The following is a 23,241-nucleotide window of genomic DNA, read 5'->3' as shown; positions in this document are numbered from 1 at the left end:
TAATGTTCAAAAACCCCCTTATTCTAATCTCTTGTACTATTAAAGTACGTTAAACGCATGTAAATATTTTCTCTGGTTATGCAATAAATTCAATATATTATGAATTGCGATGTGTGATCAAATATGTGTTGGAACACTGTTGATACGAGATCCTTTGGGATACTTGTGAAAAATGCAAAGATAAATGATTTTTTTGTTTTTTTGAACAAACAATATTATTTATACTAAGGAGATGGTGGGGATCGTAAGCTTAGCCTCATAATGGGTTAGCAATAATATGATTCAAATTCACCTTTCGCGATAATCGAACATAGACCTCTCACTTACAAATTAAAAAAAAAAATACTACTTGACCATAGTAAGGCATAAATTTTATATCAGTCGGCATGTCACCCGTCATAGCAAGGGAGCTATCTTCCTATCGATTCCCAAGACTCAACACGAAAAGCTTGTCTCCAAAAACCCGTTGCATTTCCTTCAAGAGTTTCTTCCGTAACCAATTTCCCATGTCTCAGTGAATCTTCAGCCTCCACACAGCTACCTCCTCGAGTGCTGACTTTGAAGGCATCTCCGACATGAATTATAAGCCTATCTGTGTATTGCCTCTCAAGCTTTGAGAGTCCAGAGTACTCTCTGCCCACACCAATCACAGATGGGTCAAGCTCCCACCCATGAACCACAACTTCTGGGTACAGATCAAGAATCGACCTTGCCACGGATCCCGCCCCGAACCCAAGAATGCCTATGGGTCCGGGAGGGATAATCGGCGGAAAGGTGAAGACGTCGAAGTAAGTGCTTGTGAGGGACTTGAAAATGAAAGAGATGCTGTGGATGTTTCCAGGGTTGTCAAGAAGGAGGAGTCTTGAGCCGGTAAAGGGGTCGTCAGCCCTTTTCGAGACCTCGAGGACCCGAATGTAGTTGTGCATGGACTTGAATTTGGCGAGGATTTTGACATCCTCGGGGGGTGCCATCGTCCTGGGTCTTGGTTTCCGGGTGGGGTGGTGGGCGGGTTGGGATTTGGGGGTCCATGGGTGGAAGAGGAGTGGTTTTGGAGGTGTTTTGGGGGATAAATGGAGGTTTGGAGATGTAGGATGGGGAATTTTTGAATTGGATAGGGACTTAACGGTCGAATTTGGTGGGGATTTTGCAGAAGCGAAATTGCGTTTTGCTCTCTGTAATCTGTTTTGCACTTAGCAGGGTGAAAAGCATAAAAAATGAATGGGCGCGTAAGATACCATCATAAATTGGACTCCATTTTAATTGGAGCATTTTTAACTTATTAATCCCTTAAAATGGAAAGACTTCACTACATCTGCTACCAGCCTACCATGACGTCCCAAATTAATAATGTAAATTTCTTATAAAAAGTTAAAACATATAACTTTGCACTTTTTATTTGAGATGCCCACAGTTACACAAGTCTAGGTAAGTACGTCTCCTTAAAAGATAATTGGTAGTAAGAATTTACATAGTACGGGGTAACCCATCGTGAAACTCACACATCATTGTATCATTGACACATGATGTTACGGGTTAAATTTTTCAAATTTTCAAATAAATGACATGATTTGTACTACTACGGAGCTTTAAACTGTTAGATTTTGATCAATTATACTTTAAATTTTCTGAGTTCCCACATTAGAATAAGTAAAACAAGAGTAAACCTTTTCAACTATCTAATCAGAAGGTTTTCTATTTCATATATTCGCCTGCCGCTGTCAAAGTATTGCGACTCTAAACAAAAGGGAGCAAAATATAACAAGGGCATCACTAGCTACTCTAATACCTCACTAATTAATAGGATTCCCTTCTACAAATTATGAGTGGCTTTAACCAAGCTCACCCTGCTTAACACAACATCGCGTGTCGAGGTGATACAGGGACACAACGACTAGAAGATATAAAACTCCATCTGCGTCAGCACGAAGGATGACGATGATGATGCTTTTTATCTTCTTCCATCTCATCTTCGTCATCCCTACATTAACAACCAAATCTCTGAACATTGGAAGAGGGGCAACAGTCAAAAGGCTCTTTATCAAGAGAAAAATCCTATATACCGTTTTGATGCAAATCTTGTTAACGTGATAACCATGTGGTCAGATTATTTTTTTAATGCACCAGTATCAAATCAACCTCCAAAAAGGGCAGTGTTAACTTGAAAGCGAAAAGAACCTAACCTACCATATAATAAAAATAAAAAAACTTACCACACATCCATAACAGCGTGCTGACGAGCAGCGGTGGGGAATATAGTCCAATGCTTGTCGTCTTCAGGATCAGAGTCATAAATAACGCCGTTCCAAATGCGAGGCTTTGGTCTTTCGTCCAATTTCTCTTCCACCTGCATCCATTCAAACTAAGGTTATAAGAAACAAGGTGAATACATAAAATCCTGGAAAAGTATCTAATTTAATTTTTCACTGATACGAACCTCTTCTGGAACTTTTGTAGTTGGTGGTGTTGTCTGGAAAGGAACACTGGGTGTATGAGGTATTCGAGTAAGTTGCTCGAGCAGTGCATTCCTGAGAGAAGGAAAAAAAAACAATTAATAAAACTTAAATGATGAGAAAGGGACAACAGAGTTCACCGCTAGTTAAATATACAGTCCAGAATTCTCAATAAATGCTATTAGTTGAAGTTTCCGTTGCACCAGGCAAAAAAAGTTGAAAGAAAAATAGCACAACTGTTGAATTACTAAAGGATCAAGGTACAAAGTGTTATATCATATGATGTGCAACACCAAGTACAAACAATTATCGGCATCTGAACTTAAAATCCAATATCTAATGGGTCAAAGTAATTACATGACGTCCTGAAAATTTCTGGAAAGGGAAGCTAAGCTTGGAGCTCAGAACGCCAAAATATTTTCAAATAGAAACAAATCAAGGATGAGCTATTTCTTTTTTACAAGATCTCAGTTCTATAATTCAAGCATGGTGTGGCAAAGTATGATAGAGTTGAGATTGCTGGTGTCAGCAATCACGAATTAAACATTATAGCGTAAAACTAAAATGCAGTACAATAAAATCCACTAGCACGGACTGTCATAAGTAATGAAGCAACAACCAGACCTTATTTTCTCCATATCTTTGGGCGTGTTTAGATTTTCCATGTTGGATGGGGCAATGTGAAGAGTGTAATCTGGTCCAAAATACTCATAGTATTCATTGTAGGGCAAATTATTATCAGGCTCCACCCCGACCGCTACTGCTGTCTGGTACAAAGTAATAGATGCAATCATAAGGATATTACATCGTATTATACTTGTTGCAAATCAATTAAGAAACAGGAAACACAAATATAAGATTGCCAAAATAGAGAGAAAGGCGTTAGAGATAAACCTCATAACACCAGCAACGGGCCACATTACGAATTGTATAACCTCCACCACCCAACACCATCAGAGGAACATTGAAAGATCTAAGAAAACGAAGACAATCTGCATGGCCTCTGACAGACAAGTTGAAGCACCCCAACCTATCACCAGACAAGGAATCCGCTCCGCACTGAAGAACAACTGCGTCTGGCTGATACATCTCCATGACTTTCTGGAGGATGGGCCGAAACAAACTACGAAAACTCTCGTCATCCATTCCATCATTTAGCGGGACATTCAGGGCGTAGTTTTTCCCAGTCCCCGCCCCAACGTCTTTAATGTGCCCGGTGCCAGGAAAGAAATCCCCGAACTTATGGAAAGACACAGTCATGACCCTATCAGTAGTGTAAAATGCCTCCTCAACTCCATCTCCATGGTGCACATCAATGTCTACATAAAGCACACGCTGCACAGTGACGACAATGACCGGATTACATAAGTAATTCGGTAAACAATCAAAAGCAATGACGACATAGACGACAGCAGAAAACTTAAGACCATACATATAATCCGAATAAAAGACGAATACTTTCAGTCTTTCACAAGTAGATTTCATTCCGTTCGAAATATTATCAAATTCAATTTTACTGAGCTCCAAACAACTTACTACCGATTAATTGCAAGCAAGCATAAAATTCATATAGTACAATAACTGAAAATCACTCAATGCAAGTAAAATATGCAGTAAAAATCATCATGAACCCTAAATTTGTAGCTAAAGCTAATCGAGTTTCGAACAAAAATCATTGCTTCAATTCAAAAAGTAATAATTTAATTACAAAAAAAATAAAGAAGTTGTATTGGTCTTACCCTGTGAACCTTGAGGAGCTCAAGAATGCCGAGCACAATATCATTGACATAGCAGAATCCAGAAGCCTCGGCCTTCTTGGCGTGATGGAGCCCACCGGCCCAGTTAACAGCGATGTCAGCGTCCTGGCGATTGAGCTTAACGGCGGCGCCGATTGAGCCGCCGGCGGAGGCCTGGCAGAAACCCAAGAGGCCGTCAAATACGGGGCAGTCCTCGCCGACGTTGAAGCGCTTGAGGTGACGGGAGTGGACGGAATCGGCGAGGGTCTCGGGGGTGACGGAGGCGAGGAAGTCGACGTAGTCGTCGGCGTGGAAGCGGCGGATGTCGATGGGGCCGGCGGGAAAGGGGCGGTTGATCTCCATCCGACGGTGGAGGCCGTAATGGACTACTAGGCTGTGGGCCATGCGGATACGGTGGGGCTTCATCGGGTGGCCTTGGCCGTAGTAGTAATCGCCGACGGTGGGCTCGTAGAAGTAGCTCACTCGCCGTTTCTTCGCGTCTGGGCCTGACGGCAGTGACGCTCCGCCTTCCGAGTCCATCTCTCTCTCTCTATCGACTGGAATGGTTTGTTTGGGGGAGGGGGGGGGAGCTGGAAATTGTTAGTAAGCAACGTACGACGAGTCGTCTTGTACACAAAAGTAAGCGATGAAGAAGAAGAAGAAGCGGGTCGTGGGTAGCTAAGAGCCCAATGAGGCCTGCTTAAGAAAAATGAAACCCAACCAAATATGGTGGACATCTTGTAAAGAGAGGTGCTTGCTCTTTTAAGATTGAAGAGAAGTTCCTCCTTAATTTGCCTTTTGTTCGATTCACATAACTTTGTATTTATGATTGAAACAATTTATATTATAAATCACTTTTTAGATCATCCTTATAAAAAAATCAATTAAACTAAGGTCGTTTAGTCATCAACTGGAGCAAATAGATTGACGGTTTATAATACTTTTACTGAATTCGTCCTTCTGTTTTCCTATAGTTTGATGACTAAATGATCTCATATTTTATTGAATTTTTACAGAGATCATCTTTATAGAGAGTGATTAATAATATTAGGTGTTCGATCATAAGCTTGAAGTCCCATTAATTGGACATAAAGTGAATTGAGGAGGAACTCCGCCTCAACCATTGAGGAGCCGAATTAATTTCATTTCTAAGATGTGTTTTACAATCATAAAAGTGATTTTTGAAGAAGCATGTGACAAATACTTTTACAGAATGCACTTTCAAGTACATCTTATAAATAAAAAATTTAACGTGTCTGCCAACTTGGGCCATAAGTTTGAGTTAGGGTACCTGTGTTTTTGAGCAAGCCTCTTTGCCCTATGATATTTTTGGGTTTTAGGTTTTCTTTTGTCATCCCTCCAATGGTACCGAAAAACAGAGTAATCCAATACCATCGAGCTCGTGTACAAGTATTAAAGTTTGATTGGGATGTAGAGATGGTACATTTTGTTTACTAAATTGTTTTGATATTTGAGAAATTGAAGAAGACAAGAACTGCATACAACGTGATACATTGCGGTCAAGTTCTTAAAGCATGAACCAAAGGATGGATTACACATTATTACAGCATCAATCGTTTTGTCTATCAAACTATCAAGTTAAATTTGTTACATGAGCATGCGGTGGACTCATGTTTTGCGTACATGATGCCACATGTGTCTATTTGATGGATCGGGATTCTCTCTAGATCCTTCAATTCTGAAGTTGGAGAGAAAGATGGAGTAGAGGGAAGAAGATGAACATGAGAAGGTAAAGATGGAAGAAGATGAACAAAATGTGAAAGTGAAGATGAACAAAATGTGAAAGTGAAGGTGAACAAGATTAATTCTTGGCCATTCGATTTTCAGTTGAATGGATAAGATTGAAGAATCCGGAAAATCCGAATGGAAAGGAATCCAGGGAGGATCTTATGCCCATTTTGATATTTTAAAATGTCTTATTATTGTTTATGTGGCGCATGTTAATCTACATGCCACCCATTTGGCCTCTAAGTAAAAAAAAAAACAAAAAACAAAAAGACCAATATAATCAAAATTTTGGCTTTAAGTATTCATAACTTTAAGAATTGTTTTTTCTTTGTTTAAAAGTATTTACATACAACAAGTGGTTATTTACCACAATGGTGGAAAGATGTTGAGCCCTTATATGACGACCTGAGTTCAAACTCCGTCAGTGGCTAATCTAACATCCAATCTAACAAAATCTATCATTTGATAAAGAAAAAATATTTACTTACACTAAATAACGGAGGTGTAGAATGTATTCGACCCCAAACTAAAAGGGTCAGTCTGGAACATCATAACTCATAATTGATATGTTTAACTGATTGTAATATAATGGAATGGCTGCCTAATGGAATTAGGAATTAATTGTTAATTAATAAATTAATCTAAGAGGCAAGCATGTTTTCACCGTTGACAATGAGTTGCAAAAGTATACATGACTTAATCATTTTTAAAGATATATAAATGTGGGATTACCAAGATAATGAAAGCACAAAACACTTTTTGTGTCATGAATTTAACCGACAAGGCAGGTTTAAGTCTACTGTGTCAAAAACATTTGCAATGCTTAATATGTAGATCATAGCTAGTATCTAACCTAAATTCATCTTCACAAGCCACTTTTTCTGTTTTTCAAGCAAACCATTGTCGGACTCCATCGACCTAACATTTATATTATGTGATCTCAAGTTGTAAAATCAAGTGAGATTTGTCTGCTAACACTTTGGAAAGAAAAAAAAAAGATATTTGTTAACTTTCTTATGGTGTTACAGTGGACTCAAATTACAACGTAAAATTAACCAGCCACACTCGAACTTACTTTTAGAGAATTTGAACAGCAATATTGTCTAATTTTTGGCATACGTGGTGTTATCTACACATCAATTTTTACTTCCTACACAACCCTTGTTAATTTATGTAGTTAGATCTTCTTCAATTCATTCGATTCGATAATTGAAAATTAAAAAAGATATGTAAAAAGTAAAAATAAGTGTGTAAATAACATTATTCTATACATGTCATCATGTATATTTGCCCTATAATTTGAGCGAGCTAAAAGCAGATTTTAATTAGTTAGAGGAGAAGCATGTGGACACGCTAAAGGTCTTATTTAGGATATAATATTGGTGTCAAATCGAAATTTTGGTTATCAATTGGGGACAGGAAATTTTAATCAGGGTTATCCCTTTAGCTTTGTGATTGGACATAAAGGGTGTTTCTTCTCAAGGCGCTCTAATTGCAACTTTTGACTTGATTTGTAGTGGTGGGGATGGGTTCATGGGTCATGGGTGGACTCAAGCTAGCGGGTCCAAAGAATCTTAAAACACTATACATCTTATCAATAGAGAAGATGAAACTTGAACCAAATTCCCAACCCCAAATTAAAGTTAACTACAACACAATTATGTGATTAGATATAGTCCACTAACACAACTTGGCACAATGAGAAGGGACCATCATATATATATAACCTTAACCGCATTGTTTTCCTTCTCCTACAGTAATCCTAATTGTACATGCATTCAGTGTCAAAACAACGTAAGCTAATGATTTTATTCAGCATCGATGGCGATATATATTGGACTAACCCAAGTGATATATTATCTTAGGAAGACTTTGGATATGATCTTTAGTTATGAATATTCTTTAACTGAAATCTTATTGGTTTTCAATTTTTTATCGAAATCCCTGAATTTAATGTGATAATTTATTTCTATGTATGTTATTATATTTTTTAATTTAAAAATTAAAATTTATAGTTGTTTATGTTAATGAGATTTTAAATAAAAACCCATAATTTGTGGGATTAAAAATTTTAGAATATAAGTTATTACTATGGTGTGTGTGTGTGTCTGCATATAAACATGGCTACATTCATCAAAATTAACCAAAAAATCATTGTACCAAAACATGGGTACATTCTTCAAAACCACCAAAAAAAAAAAGATGTTAGGCTTAATAACAGTAGTAAATTTCTTCGATTAAACTTGACATTGATACATTCTCAAATCAAAGCAAAAAGAATGTACCTATATAAGTTTAAAAATGGATTAGAAAAAAATTGAATAGATTTTATATAAAAAAAAGTGTACATTTTACATATAACAAATTGGTATATTTAAGAATGGATACATTTTAAGATTAAAAATTTGAAAAAATTACATGAATGGGTACATATAAGATTAACAAATTGAAAACATTTAAAAAAAAAAAGCTAATGGGTACAAACTTATTCTAATTTTTTATTTATTTTTGGAAATGTTTTGAATTGAAAATTAGTTAGGAGTTTAATAAAGGTGTGAGTATTAAAATTCTAAATCAATTATTAATTTTTATTTAAAAAAATTATGTAACTGACATGTAAATTCATTATTACATTAATGCTAGGGACTTGGATCAAAATCTAAAAACTAATAAGGTTTCAATCAATGAATATTAGTAATTAGGAACTGGATACTAATTTTTCCATTATCTTATGTCTACTCTCAAAGTCTAGCCTATTATCTATTATCTTATATGTACTTTCTCTCATCATAGGACTAACCCTAGTGATATATTTTCTATAAAATGTTCCAAAAAATAAAGGAAATTTTAACGAAAGCTCCCGGTACTGTTCACTTTAACGAAAAACCATATTTTAACATTAAAAAGTCAATCTTGGTACTGTTCACTTTATCCTTTATTTTGTTCTTATCGTTAAAACTCAAAGTTTTCAAATTTTTTTCATTAGTTTTTTTTTAAATAAAAGGAGTGGCATGAAAGTTTCATGCCCTTGATGGAGAAAGAATTAGCTTTCCTTCACGACAAGAAATAAATTTATCTTTTTTCATATATTTTTATGGAGACAAGAAAAAATTTGAAACCCATGGGCAAAGGACCTAATCATTTGGAGGAAGGATGAAGGGAAAGAAATGGGTTTCCATGGCTTTACTTTCACTATCATTTTGTGATCATCATCTCTTGAAAAGGAAGCTTTCTTGTTGGTCGACGGAGACTGTATGAAAAGGACTCTGCCTTTATAGTAGTTTCCATGAAGATGCATGAGAGAGAGAGAGAGAGAGAGAGAGAGAGAGAGAGAGAGAGTACTATATATATATATATATATATAATTTCTATATTTATTTTCCATATATGTAAATATATAGTACTCCAATGGCCGGGACAATGAACCTTGTGGCTGTGATCCTAATTAGGGCAAAGCTCTACATGCATAAATACTAAACACAAACACGTGCATGTGGTACGCACGTGTTCAGACAGACAGACAGACATACATACATACATACATACATACATACATACATACATACATGTATATATATCCATTTGATTAACCTTAGACCTATTTTCTCAAAACAAATTGTGTAATTAACTATAGGGAAATTTTGAAATAGGTTCAATTTTGTAGGCCTAATTTTGAAGAAGGTTCAATTTTTAGTGACTTTTGATTTTTGAAGTAGGTCCAATTTTTAGTTATTTTGGATTCATATCAAAATACCCCTTAACTATATGAAACTAAGCTGGCTAGTGGCTATAAACAATTATTTTAGGTGGCATGCATGCATGTCATCCAAAAGCTATTATCTCATTTCTTTATTTTATAAAACTAGTACGTTGTAATTAATTATTGTAAAATTGTTTCTTGGTGCAAAAAATTCGAGGATGATAATTTTGACAACGAAAATCATTGCAGTCTAATTTAATGGGAAAGCTCAGATTAGCTGTTGAAAAAACTCCTAGAGGGACCCATCTCAATTATATCAATTGTAATTAGTGGTCCTAGCAAATTAATTAAATTGTTAATTATTGTCATCATTAAATTAATTAATGTTCATGTCAATATTTGTTGATGATGTATCAATAGTATATATTGCCCAGAGAAATGTTAAGGAGACTCTCTTAAAATTGAGACTCTTTATGGATTTTCTATCACATTACAACTTAATGTTAATTTAAATGCAAACATTATAAAATATTGTATCAAAAACACGAAGTGACAGAAAATATGTAAAGAGTCTCACTTTAAAAAATCTTGATTCGTATTCCATTTTAATATTCAGAAGTTGGTAGACTCATGGATGCACTTTATATATTCACCTGCTCGATCATTCAAATTTTCACCTGGATATATCACGTTTAACTACTCATTGTACTTTTTATAGACAAAAGCATATTCAACTACTTTACTTATAGTATGCACCATAGACAAAATTTTCTTTTCCTTGGTGTTAGTGTGATTGCATGACCACCTGAGGATTATCAATTTTTTCATAAATTAGAAACCTCTTTCGCACACATAAAAATAGCATCATCACTTAGTTGTTTTAATGCTACATAATATTTAGTGCTGGTGTTTTAGCTGTTAGATTTCATTTCCTAAGTATTTAAATTTTCTATTTCTATCTCAATCATTTATTTTTCATACCAAATATGAGCATTCGTCTAAGAGAGAGTGTGTTTAATTTGCTCCATAGGAATAAGTGTCATTTCCTTTTCTTTCTCATGACTCTACATAAATAAAGATGAAATGACAATTAACCCGTCAGATAAAAAGAAGCCTTACCATGTATAAGAGAGATGGTTACTTGCTATTCCGAGTAACCTATCCCATAATCTCAGTTTTTTTTTTTTTAACGTAAGAAAAAATGCCATTATTTTTATTTTTCTCAAGAAAAACGAATATAAAATATAATAGTAAACCTGAACTAGTGACATGAAGTTTCTATTCCAGACGAGAGGGGAAACAGAGGACGTGAAGTGGACTGGGAATATAAGGTAGATGATGTTGAGGTACTATCATGGTGACGAGGTAGCCACACGAGGACGAGGACTTGCCGACTTTTATAATTAAGCTCAAGGTGGTATAATTAGGAAAACAGTACACTATCAATATATTCCCGCCAGCCGCCAAGAGAGAGAGATAAATTAAGAGATCCACAACCGCAAGAGAGAGATATCATGTCGGAAGTATATACATGCCCTCATCCTCATGATACACAGAAGATCAATGGATGATGACCATTTACACGCTTGCATTTGCATATATCTTTATCTTTTAATGTGGAGTCCAACTGTCCCTAACCATATCGCAATCTCTTGGTACGTGGTAGGAGAAATCTTTACATACCGACCGACGCTTTCTTACGCTCAAAATGCACGGTGAATTTTGAAGAAAGTTAGGATTTTACGCAGAAAATGTATGGTGAATTTTGAAGAATGGGTTAGTACTATAAAATTAATTGGCAATATAGTAAGTAGTTCAAATTATATATAAGTTCTTGCAAGGCTTCTCTTTTTATCGATATGAGAATCTTTCACTTTCACATCCTCACACAGCTCTCATGTATGGCGAATTTTCAAACTAAATATGTGGACAATACAAATTGGGCGACGTGGAGCACATACGGTCTTTAGACTTCACACGTGGACAAATCTGCTTGAATATCATGAAGAAAATTTAATTTATATCATAAAATCAATTAATAATATAAAGAATAACCAAACTTTCATATAAACCTCCTTGACATGTTTCTCCTATTATCAATATGTGACTCTTTAACCTTCACACATCTTTATAAATTTCAATTGTACTTATTAGTGTAAGTAGCAACACATACGTATACACAAATTTCTTACACGTACAGGTGCTGTGCACAGTGCACATATACCCTAATCGAAATAGACACGACCTACATTGTACGGTTTCAATTCCCATACACCACTTGCATGCATTCACAATTCTTTTTCTTTCTACCCAATCTATAAAACTTTAAAGTCATGTCATACGCAACATACCAAAAAATGAAGTCTTGTCAGTTGTCATACATTCATGATTCTACGATCTATAATTGTCGTTGCTCACAATTTTTTTTTTTCAGGCTTTTTGTGACGGTGATTGTTTCTCTCTTGAGCCTATAATGAATGATTTATATTCCATTATGTAGCCTTTTCTTTATTCGGACTCTTAGGTCTTAGGACTTCATCAATTCAACGTCTGAGTTTAGAACTCGGCTTATTACATATCTATTACTTCTAGGCCACTGCGCCCTCTCAAAATATATAATTTGGATTGATTTCTTTTGATCAGTGATTTTTTTTTTCTTTCATTTGTTAATTCACATAATGACGAGTTGGTATGAGGTTAGGCAGCCATGGCAAGGGAAGAGAGGAGTGAGGTTGTAAAACGTCATTAAAGTTGAAGGTTGGTGAAGGATCTCTTAAGGGCACTTCCCAGCTTCTTGCATACATTGAGAAATTTGAACGGAGAAGATGATGAACGACGAACAGCGAGGTCAGCGCAAGAGGATCCTCATCCTTGTGAAAAACAGATTAAATTGACATTTTAAGCACACGATTAAGAGCTTGTTTGGATGTGCTTTTGAAATGACTGAAAGCGCTTTCGGTGAAAATGTTTTTAGAACCAATTCTTAGTAAAAATGAAAGTAAATTTTGGAAAATCACTTAAAGTGCTTTTAGAATAAAAAAAATATTTTCTCTAAAAGCGCTTTCAGTAATTTTAAAGGCACATCCAAACGAGCCATAAATTGTGAACCTTGAACGGCTAGATTTGAATGCGTTGACCCAAAAAGAACATGCAGAGGATCCTCATCATTGTGAAAAATGATTATCACCACCCCATAAATGTTATTAATTTTGCTTTATTAGTTCGATGGATGAGCTTATTAGATCCACCATGTGCATTGAATCACTAGCTAATGACTTGTGTTCCCTCTTTCTTGGGACTGGATGGACCAGATGATTTAACTTGGGTCTTAATTGGAACAACTTTAAAATAGTTAAGTCACCACTTCAATCCTCAATTGGGCACAAAACATGTATGAGAAGAGCTGAGCTAAATACATAACTGAAATGGGAAAAGGAAAGAATCTAGAAAACTTCGAAATAGGGGAAGTAAGGAAAGAAGAATAGATAAACTAGCCTCATAATTAATTTAATTCATTTGATTTCTAATTTTTAAGTGTTTGATCATTTAAGAAGACACTCACACTTTTCTGTATTTATATAAACACAAAAAAATTAAGAGGTGAATGATTCTCCATATCTTTGCAAAAACGGAAAACTCAAAAATCAAAATACTTCTAGTTCTTATTTCCATAAGTAAACATGTTTTACGTTTATAGCTAAGTATTGACCTAATTATATGGAAATGGGATTAGGCAATCTTCAACTGAAAGGGCTAAACATATCGCCATCTAGAATTATAGCCCTGCAAGAAATTATTTTTAAATGAACAGTACTAGGTCATACTCATATACCATCTCCAATTGAAGAGGCTAAACATAGCCCCCTTAGTAATTTATTAGTTTTAAGTTTATACTTTAAATTTATCTGTTAATTTAATTAAACTATCGTTAGATGTTTTCAAACATAGTCATTAAATTTGAATCAATTATTGGAGTAGAGGAACGGAGGCATTTTTTTTTCTTCTAAACCTTTAGCCCTATCCATCGAAAATGCCCTTAGCCAACTTATACTAACTAATATAATAGCCTTAAGCCAAGTTTGGTATTACTTTTTTTCACCAAAAACTGTTTCACTTTAAAGTTAAGCAGTAAAAAAGTGTTTGGTAAAAATAAAATATACTAGTTATTTTAAAAGCAATGGCCATCAGACAACAGCTTTTAAAAGCAAAATGTAGGTTGCTTTTAAACGAGTTGCTTTAATAAAAAGTGGAGTTGAGCCTTTAAGATATTTTTAATTCATGTAATAAGCTTATTAATTTTAAATAATGACATTATGTATCCTTCTAGACATTGCATTTACACTGCTTTTCATTTTCATAACATTTTAAAAAATACAGTTTGTCAAACGCTCAACTGCTTTATTTTACAGCTGATTATTCTTAAAACACAACAAAAATAATTTATTAAAAAATTACAGTAATTCCAAACTTGCCCTTAATTTGGTCAATTTTTCAAAAATGTATACAAGAGAGCAATCTGTCAATAACGTGACGGTCCTATATCAAGAGTTTTTTTCTACACAAGCTATCCATCACTGTCCTCTTTAAAAATATTTGGGGACCCAAATGAAGGGAGAAATTTCTTATGGTACGGAAGTATTCTAAATCGATTTTAAAACTTGGCCTAATAAAATTAAAATGAATTGAAGTACAGTCAAGGTTATATGGTCTAATTCTGCCATCCAATCACCTTCAAATAGTTGGAAGCACCTTAACTTAAGAAGCTGGGCTGCCGAAGCCGCGGACTTAAGTGTTGCTTTAATTAAACCAGTAGCTGGGCAGCTGCCATTGTCTTAATACAGATAAAGGGAAATTAGTTAATATAGAAAGATTTTAAACAGGTTGTGCTGAAATAAAATGTCTTAAGTGGCTGTGCTGGTCTAGAAATTTCTGGAGTATGAAAAGACCAAAAGACCTTTGTTTGTAAATCGTTATATTGCCCTTCACTCTCGTTTTAGGGCTCATTTGAAAGTGTATCTAAAATGATTAAAAGTGTTTTTTTAGGAAATATTTATAGAACCAATCCTTAGTAAAAATAGGCTCGTTTGGAAGTGCATTTGAAATAACTTCAATCAATTTTTATGGAAATGTATTTTGAACAAATTCTTAGTAAAATGCAAGTAAACCCTAAAAAAACACTTGAAGTGCTTCTGCAAGAAGCACCAGTTACGTACTTCTTGTAAGAAACATTTCAAGTGCCCAAATATATATTGTTGCAGTCATATTTAGAATATGAATGTGATTGTATAAATCCTAGTGAATCTATGAATATCTCTTATATTCCTATTAGGAGTTGATTACCTATTAAGAGTTGTAATCCTAAAAGGGTAAGGATTTTACCTATTCTACTACTATAAATAAAGGCACAATTGGGTGATACAACACATACCTCACAATTAAATCTCTATCTTTTCTCTCTCACTACCGTTGGCCTCCCTTTCTCTATTCCCTTAGAATAGCTTAGTTAAATAGGTCTACAACACGTTATTAGCATACTCTTGCCAAAAGCTGAGGAACTGACGAATAGTAGAAGGAGGCTATTTTCTACAAAATTCAAAGGCTCTTATTTGTTTTCTGCCAATCAGGTACACTTAAAATAAAGTAAGGTATTTGAAACGACCTTGAAGCATGAAAAGATTCCCCATGATACATGAACCCCCTATGTTTATATTTTCCTTCCAATATATATATATATATATATATATATATATATATGTTTCATATTAAATTGCTATGTGGAATTCTGAGTCAAACCATATAAATAAATTAGAAGCATGTTAGGGTTTTTCAAACCCTAGAGAATTCAAAAAAAAAAAAAAAAAAAAAAAATGGGAACTATGCAGCATCGCTGCATCACCACCGGACCAGCACTAGCCTGAAGCCCAGTCGTGTGACGCACATCATGACACGATGTTATTTTTTACACCCTTGGACCACATGGCAGAAGCCTTTGGACTTGTTGCGTTAACCCAGACACCCTAGGCCTTCGTCCTAATAAGCTTAATAGTGCCTAAAGTCCCTCAGTCCAACCAAGAAAGCCTGCAGCCTTCTTGGCTCGTTGTCCCATGATTTGGCTTGCCTGTAGCAGCCCATAGCCCACTGGGCTGTGCCATGTGCCCCGGTCCGCTTCTCACAAACTTGTCTGCTGAGGTTAGCTCGCCCACTCGGACCTAGCTTCGGCTAGGCTTCCCAGAACAAACTCGCGGCCAGTTTTTTAGCTAAGCATGCGCCTATTGTCCAATTCCCTAGTGATGCGTAAAATAACTAAACACAAAAATTAACCCTCTTGTTGACAATTGTAGTATGGATAAATAGGGATCGTTCTTAAACCGGGGATTAGGAGGGATTGCTAAACACTCTAAACTGACTCAAATACATAAAACAAAGTTTAAAACACTAAACTAGACTCAAAGAATGCAAAACTAAACTCTAAAACACTTAAACAAACAAAAAGACTCAAAACAGCACAAAAACTCTTAAAACTGCCTTAAAAACACTTTCTGGACAGTTTTGAACTCTAACACAAACTTGGACGAAATTTGGTTTTCTAATGGCTCAAAACACTTAAAAACATAATCTAAGACAAGTTCTAACTAATATGACTCAAAGAAATAAGGTGGGGTAGATTTTGGACGAAAATAAGTAAAACAAAGCAAGAACAATTTAAACAGATTTTTAGACACAATTAGGTGAATTGATGAGATATGGGGTAACTAGAGGGTTCTTCTACACACATGATACACTTGCATACAAAGTTGATTTCCAATTGCTTCTTTCAATAAACCATGAACCTCAATGCCCTAGGTTAACTGTGATAGCACTTTTTTAACCTTCAAGTCTTCCTTAAGTTATTGAATTGGATGGGAATGCACATGCAACAACTCAAAACATTCTCTAAAAGTCCCTTACGTGAAAAGCACAATAAAGATACAATCAAAGATCATTAAGCTTCATGAAAACTATAAGCATTGACAAGGCAATTATTACTATGAAAAGCATGAAACGTTTGCCAAGAATTCACTTAACACGATCGTTTATAAGCGACCTCCACTACTTGCAAATATAAGGTTGTAACTATTAGGTGAAACTTCCTTATATTTTAGCTTCAAATTCCTGCATGAAAACTAAGTTGGCCACCTTAATCAACAAAAAAAAAAATAAGTCATCAATCAAACGGTTAAGCAAATTGCATTCACAATTCATGAAATAACAATTAGAAGTAATCAATTCATCTTGCAAGCATAATCATGGTATTGAATAGCCCCTTAGCCAAAAAGGCTTAGTTCCTCATGTTCACAAAACAAAGGAAAACAGATTTATACATTGTAAATATAAGAAAGAGAACACCTAAATACTCCAACGATTCAATGTTGAACAGCTAGAACCTTCAAGCACTTCTTCTTTCTCTCATTTGCTGCGGCACAAGGGTTGGGGGTGAGTTTAGGGAGTTATGGATGATGTAGAATGATGGAATTAAGGCTAGGGTGAATGTAGGGGACGGCAATGGTTGTTTCTGGGCAAAAAATATGATGAATGGTGAAGTATGGATGTGGTAGAGAGTGGGGATAGCTTTCTGGCGTGAATGGTGAATGAATGGATGATTTGTGGCTGCACAAAGGAAGTTTATTTAAAGGATTTCAGGAATTAAAACCCTAGGTTATTTTGGTAAACAGAAGTTAGGTCAAAAGCTTCTAGAAATAGGAAATCAAATCAGAAAACTAAAGGAAAGTGCAAGGGTTATGCGGCAAGGGCATAAAACACAAAAGGAATGTGTTTTAATGCAAGGAAATAGGAAAGAACCCTCTCCCTTGCACGGCAAGGAAGAGGAAAGGTTAAGGGGGTGTGGCTGTGATGTAGGAAAGGTTTAGGGAAAGGTTTGAATGTCCTAAAACTGAAGGGAAAGGGTTCCCTTGCACGGCAAGGAAGAGGGGATTGTGGAAATGGCATGTGAGGTGCGGCATTGACTTAGACCATGCAAGAAATGTGTGCTTGATGTCCTAGAATACTTAGGAGGCCTTCAAAGTGGCGGAACATAAGGACTTTTAGATTTAGGAAAGGTCAAACCAAAATAGGAAATATTGGCTTAACTTTCCTACTTCAAGTAGGAATCCTTGTTGGAGTAGGAATCCTTATTCTTCTAGGAATCCTCATGTGAGTAGGAATCCATCTTCAATTAGGAATCCTTCGTTGGTTAGGAATCCAAACTTCTTCAAATCTTCAATTACGTCCATTCCTTTTGCTCCAAGCTTGTGATAATCATTCCAAGCCCAATTTTCTCCAAAAGGCACCAAATTGCATCATTTGCCCTTAGAATCTGAAAACACACAAAAGTGACTTTAAACACTAAAATAACTAAGGAAACACAACGTAAATGCACGAGAACAAGCCAATTAAGTCGCATAAATATGCTCCTATCACCTAGCCCAAACGCCAGCAGCTACTGCTGCTGGGATCACTAGCTCAACCCGAAGCCTGCAGCCCTCACCAAGGCCCAATAAGCCTGCAGCCGAACCTGTATGGCTCTTCTCGCATATTATTTTGCTTCCACGATCGATCCTATTTGGTCTCGATCTATTGAATTAATTAAAAATGACTTGCAGTCCATTAATCTGATAATGAATCCAAAATTATTGACCTGAAGATCACTTTTAGACATTAACGATTCAATAATTTATTTTATACTTTGAACCGTTGACATACTTTCGTAGTCCTGAAACTCTCACACTTAAGTTCTTGAAGCAACTCAAATCCACTACACTTAAATCAGCATATTGCATTATGTGTTCTTGCATGAACGCTCTGGAAGTATCAGTAAGAAACTACCTAAAGTGGGTTCAAGAAGTGAAGCTTCATCTTATTGCAAAGGGTATTAGAGCCACCATAAAAACACCTACCGATGACAAACCTGTCGACAAAGCTCAGAAAACTACGGCAATTATCTTCATTTGAAGACACATCCATGATGCTCTGCATACTGAGTACCTCGCTGAGGAGGATCCACACACCCTCTGACTTGCTCTGGCTGACCATTCCGATCACCAGATATACATCTACTTGCCTGAAGCAAGACAAAACTGGTAGCATTATCGCTTCTAGGACTTTAAGTCTGTGAATGAATACAACTCTAATTTTGTAGAATCCGATCACTGCTGAAGTTCTGTAAAGTGGAACTAACTGAATTCGATCTCTTGGATAAGACCAATTAGACCTTTCATGCCACCAATATTGTCCTGCAGCAACAATACAGGGCACAGAAGTTCACCAAATTTTTGGATTTGATCTCTATTTTACTTCTCGCTGAAAAGTAGAATCATCAAGTTTGACCTACTAGCTAGAACGTCGCGCTTGAAGCACATGTGACCAATTCTAACAGCCACAAACGACGCAAGAATCGTCGTGTGACAATGGGTGAAAGCCCTACCACGGGCCCAAAGTCCATAGAGTCAAGGTTTCACCCAAGGGAAGAAATATGACCCAGCAGCGCCAACCCCCCAAACTTCGAGAAGGGAAAAACTCTCGTTCAATCGGTTTCCACTGAAATGGACATGTACTACCGCTGTGGATCAAGGGATCATTGGTCATGTGTATGCCGAGTTACCCCCAAGGTTATTGCCAAGTATCATTCCTATTGTGAGTCTAACTTTGCACATGTGGATCATTCCAAAGATGCTACTACATCCATGGAGATATCAGATTTTCACGAAGCATCAACTCCTATGGACGAATAAATTTTAGACATGTTTTAGGGTGTTTTACCCTTAGTGGCCGAACCCACTAAGAGTGGCCGGACTCTCCCCCCTATTTTTCTAGGTTTATGGTTTAATTTTGAACAATTTTGCTAAGTATTTAGAATAATTTGTTTGGTTTTGGTCTGTTTTGAATTATGGATTGTTACGTTATGGATATTATTTCTCGAATTGATTAATTGAATCAATTTATTTCTAGGTATATGTCTAGTGGGGAAGTTAGTTGACTGACTGATAGTTCTACCACGCACACCATATTGCGTGAGCGACAGTATTTTACTAACTTTGTACCTAAGAAATCACCTCTGACAACTCTCTCAGGCCCATCCAACCTGATTGAAGGATACGGAAATGCCCGTATCATGTTGTCCAATGGGATATCATCTTAACCATTAAAGAGGTTCTCTATTCTCCACGTTTTGGAAGAACGTTGTTGAGTTTTAGAGATCTTCGCGATAATCAATATCATATTGAAACCACTAAAGATAATGGTTCTGAATTTCTTTGTATCACTTTGTACGAATATGGCCAGAAGCGTATTCACGAGAAGTTGGAACATCTTCCGAGTGGGTTGTACATCACAACCATTTGCAGCATAGAAGTCCACCATGTGGCAGGCCTTATACCTGAGTTCCAGAGCACTTTGTTGCTTTGGCATGACCGTTTAGGGCATCCTGGACGTGACATGATACGTCGTATCCTCAAATCATCACATGGGCATCAATTACCTCCCTACATTGGATTTCCGCCATGCAAAGCGTGTTCTTTAGAGAACTTGAATACTCAACCTTCGACTACAAAGATTATTCATGACTTTCCTAAGTTTCTTCAAAGGATTCAAGGGGATATTTGTGGACATATCCAATCAACATGCGGACCGTTTAGATACTTTATGGTGTTGGTTGATGCATCAACACGATGGTCATATGTTTGTCTATTGTCCACACACAACGCTGCATTTGTGAAACTCCTAGCATAAATTATTAAGCTAAGGGTTCACCACCTTGATTATCTGATCAAGTCGATTCGACTAGATAACGCTAGAGAGTTTACATCACAGACTTTTGACAATTATTGCATGTTAGTAGGTTGAAGTGGAACATTATGTACCCCATGTTCACACCCAAAATGATCTGGCAGAAGCTTTCATAAAGCGCTTACAATTGATAGCTCGAACTTTGGTTATGCGAACCAAACTGTCGGTATCTGTCTAGGGCTATGCAATATTACATGCAGTTATGCTGGTCAGCCTCAGCCTCACCGCTACCCAACCTCATTCACCGTTACAGTTGGTTATTGGATAAAAGCATGACATCTTGCATTTAAGTGTGTTTGGGTGCGCAGTCTATGTGCCAATAGTGCCGCCACTACGTACCATAATGGGTCCTCAGAAAAAAATGGGAATCTATGTCGGTTATGATTCTCCATCAATTGTTCGCTATTTACAACCCTTGACAGGAGATCTCTTTACCTTACGTTTTGCAAATTGTCACTTTGATGAGACAGTTTTCCCATCGTTAGGGGGAGATAAGCATGGTAACGTTCCTGGAGAACGCCACAAATTATCATGGTATGCTCCCACTATGTCTCATTTAGATCCCCGCACTACTCAGTCTGAAACTGAGGTGCGCTGAATTATAGATCTTCAGAGCGTTGCTAAGAGTATACCAGATACTTTTACTAATCTAGCAAATGTGACAAGATCACATATATCCGCTGCAAACGTACCTGCAAGGATAGACGTACCCCACATACGTCACCATCCTGCTTGGGAAGGCCGGACTAACGAGGCATGGTACATTGTTAGCTAGCCAATCATCTGCCCCAACCCTAACGCGTGGCAGACCCCTTGGTTCAAATGATTCACAACCCCGGAAGAGGAAATCGGCACCAACTAATGACCCTAGTTTGAATCTGACTATCGTTCACTCATCTATTCCAACGTATGAGGTTATTTTAGATTACGTTGATGTCTTAGACGAGATAAACCAGCTCCTGAGAATCGTGAGATTTTAGTCCACTACGCAGTATTGGATGAGGTTTGAAATTGAAATGAGATGATTGTCGACGATGTATTTAGGTACACAATAACTACAAACATCATTTTTAGCGATGACATTGAACCACGTTCCATTGATGAATGTCGACGTAGAATAGATTGGTCAAACTGGAAACCAGCAATCCAAGTTGCACTCGATTCGTTTGTGAAACGTAAGGTGTTTGGACATATAGCTCATACTTCACCACATATGAAGCCTATTGGCTACAAGTGGGTTTTCATGAGGAAACGTAATGAGAATAATGAAATAGTGCAATACAAAGCACGCCTCGTAGCGTAAGGCTTCTCTCAGCGCCCTGGGATTGACTATGAGGAGAAATATTCCCCCGTAATGGATGTTATAACGTTCCGCTACCTAATCAGTTTGGTAGTTTCTGAAAAATTGAATATGCAACTTATAGACGTGGTAACCGCATATCTCTATAGAGATCTAGATACATAAATCTACATGAAAGTTCTAGAAGGACTTCCATTGACCGGTTCAAATAGTTTTAGACCACGGAACACTCTCTCTATTAGATTGAGGAGGTCATTTTACGGATTGAAACAATCATGGAGGATGTGGGATAATCGTCTGAGTGAATATTTGACAAGTCAGGGTTATGTGAACAACGAATTATGCCCATGCGTGTTCATAAAGAAGTCACATTCCGAATTTGCAATCGTTGCAGTTTGAGCATTGTTAAGATGGAATTGGGAAATTGTCGTGCACTTGAAATTAGAATTTGAGATGAAAGATCTTGGGAAAACTCGATATTGTCTTGGCTTGAAGATTGAGCATTGTTCAGATGGAATCCTAGTATATCAATTGAACTAAACCCAGAAGGTGTTGTGACGTTTTAATGAGGATAAAGCAAAGTCTTCGAGTACACCATGGTCGTTCGGACTCTAGATACTAAATGAGATCCTTTCCGTCCAAATGAGGATGAGGAAGAGATTTTGGAACCTGAAGTTCCATACCTAAGTGCAATTGGGGCTTTATTGTACTTGGCTCAATGCACTAGACACGACATATCCTTCATTGTTAATCTTTTGTCTAGAGACAACAATACGCCCACACGTAGACATTAGAATGGTGTTAAATATATTTTCCGTTACCTCAAGGGTACAACGGATTTGGACTTGTTTTATACCCGTGAATCTTCGAGAGTTGCCGCCCTCTCGGTCCTCGGATTGATTTTTGCCGTGTTGGTTACGCAGAAGCTGGATATCTATCTGACCCACATAGGGCACGTTCTCAAACAAGTTATGCCTTTACCATTTGAGACACTGCTATATCTTGGAGGTCTACCAAGCAAACGCTAGTTGCAACTTCTTCGAACCATGCTAAGATTCTAGCCCTGCATAAAGCATCACGTGAGTGTTTTTGGTTAAGAGCAGTCATGGAACATATTTGAAGCACTAGTGGATTTACTTCTATCGTTGACCTTCCTGTGACGATCTTTGAAGACAATGCAGCATGTATCGAGCAGTTAAAGAATGGATGGATTATGGGAGACAACACCAAGCACATATCGCCGAAATTCTTTTATTCTCATCAGCAACAAAAACATCAGAACATTGAAGTTAAGCAAATCCGTTCCGAGGACAACCTGGCCGATCTCTTCACCAAGTCATTGCCCAAGTCTACTTTTCAAAAGCTCGTCCAAGGAATCGGTATACATAAATTATTTGAATTGAATCGCTTATAGTTCTCTTATTTAAAAGTTATGTCTAACTCAAGGGGAGTATCCTGAAGCATACTCACCTGATCTTATTGTAC

The 23,241-nt window shown here is 36.7% G+C and overlaps 1 protein-coding gene and 1 pseudogene across 2 annotated transcripts; both read right to left on the bottom strand.

Annotated features, from left to right (window-relative positions):
- Positions 1-244: 244 nt before the first annotated feature.
- LOC103415260 (uncharacterized) lies at positions 245-1,189 on the bottom strand (annotated as a pseudogene).
- Positions 1,190-1,665: 476 nt separating this feature from the next.
- Positions 1,666-4,921, bottom strand: LOC114820967 (histone deacetylase 6). 2 transcript variants are annotated; one of them, XM_029092389.2, is made up of 6 exons: positions 4,190-4,921; positions 3,345-3,785; positions 3,075-3,217; positions 2,435-2,525; positions 2,211-2,344; positions 1,666-1,978 (listed from the first exon to the last, which is right to left on the bottom strand). In XM_029092389.2, exons 1-6 carry the CDS (start codon positions 4,724-4,726, stop codon positions 1,918-1,920), a joined length of 1,407 nt encoding a protein of 468 aa, XP_028948222.1. In that variant the 5' UTR covers positions 4,727-4,921; the 3' UTR covers positions 1,666-1,917. The 2 variants fall into 2 exon arrangements, with proteins under 2 accessions (XP_028948222.1, XP_028948223.1); XM_029092390.2 differs by having other exon boundaries at positions 1,666-1,998; positions 4,190-4,810.
- Positions 4,922-23,241: the final 18,320 nt, after the last annotated feature.

This window comes from Malus domestica, chromosome 14 (genome assembly GCF_042453785.1).
Source record: "Malus domestica chromosome 14, GDT2T_hap1".
NCBI lineage: Eukaryota > Viridiplantae > Streptophyta > Magnoliopsida > Rosales > Rosaceae > Malus > Malus domestica.
This window is presented reverse-complemented; position numbering and strand designations above follow the sequence as displayed.

Excerpts from the sequence above, each read along its gene's own strand:
- LOC114820967 (XM_029092389.2), bottom strand. The coding sequence starts at position 4,726 with ATGGACTCGGAAGGCGGAGCGTCACTGCCGTCAGGCCCAGACGCGAAG. Across the intron at positions 2,526-3,074 it reads AAAGATATGGAGAAAATAAG|GAATGCACTGCTCGAGCAAC; the intron begins GTCTGGTTGTTG and ends TCCTTCTCTCAG. Across the intron at positions 2,345-2,434 it reads CTACAAAAGTTCCAGAAGAG|GTGGAAGAGAAATTGGACGA; the intron begins GTTCGTATCAGT and ends GAATGGATGCAG.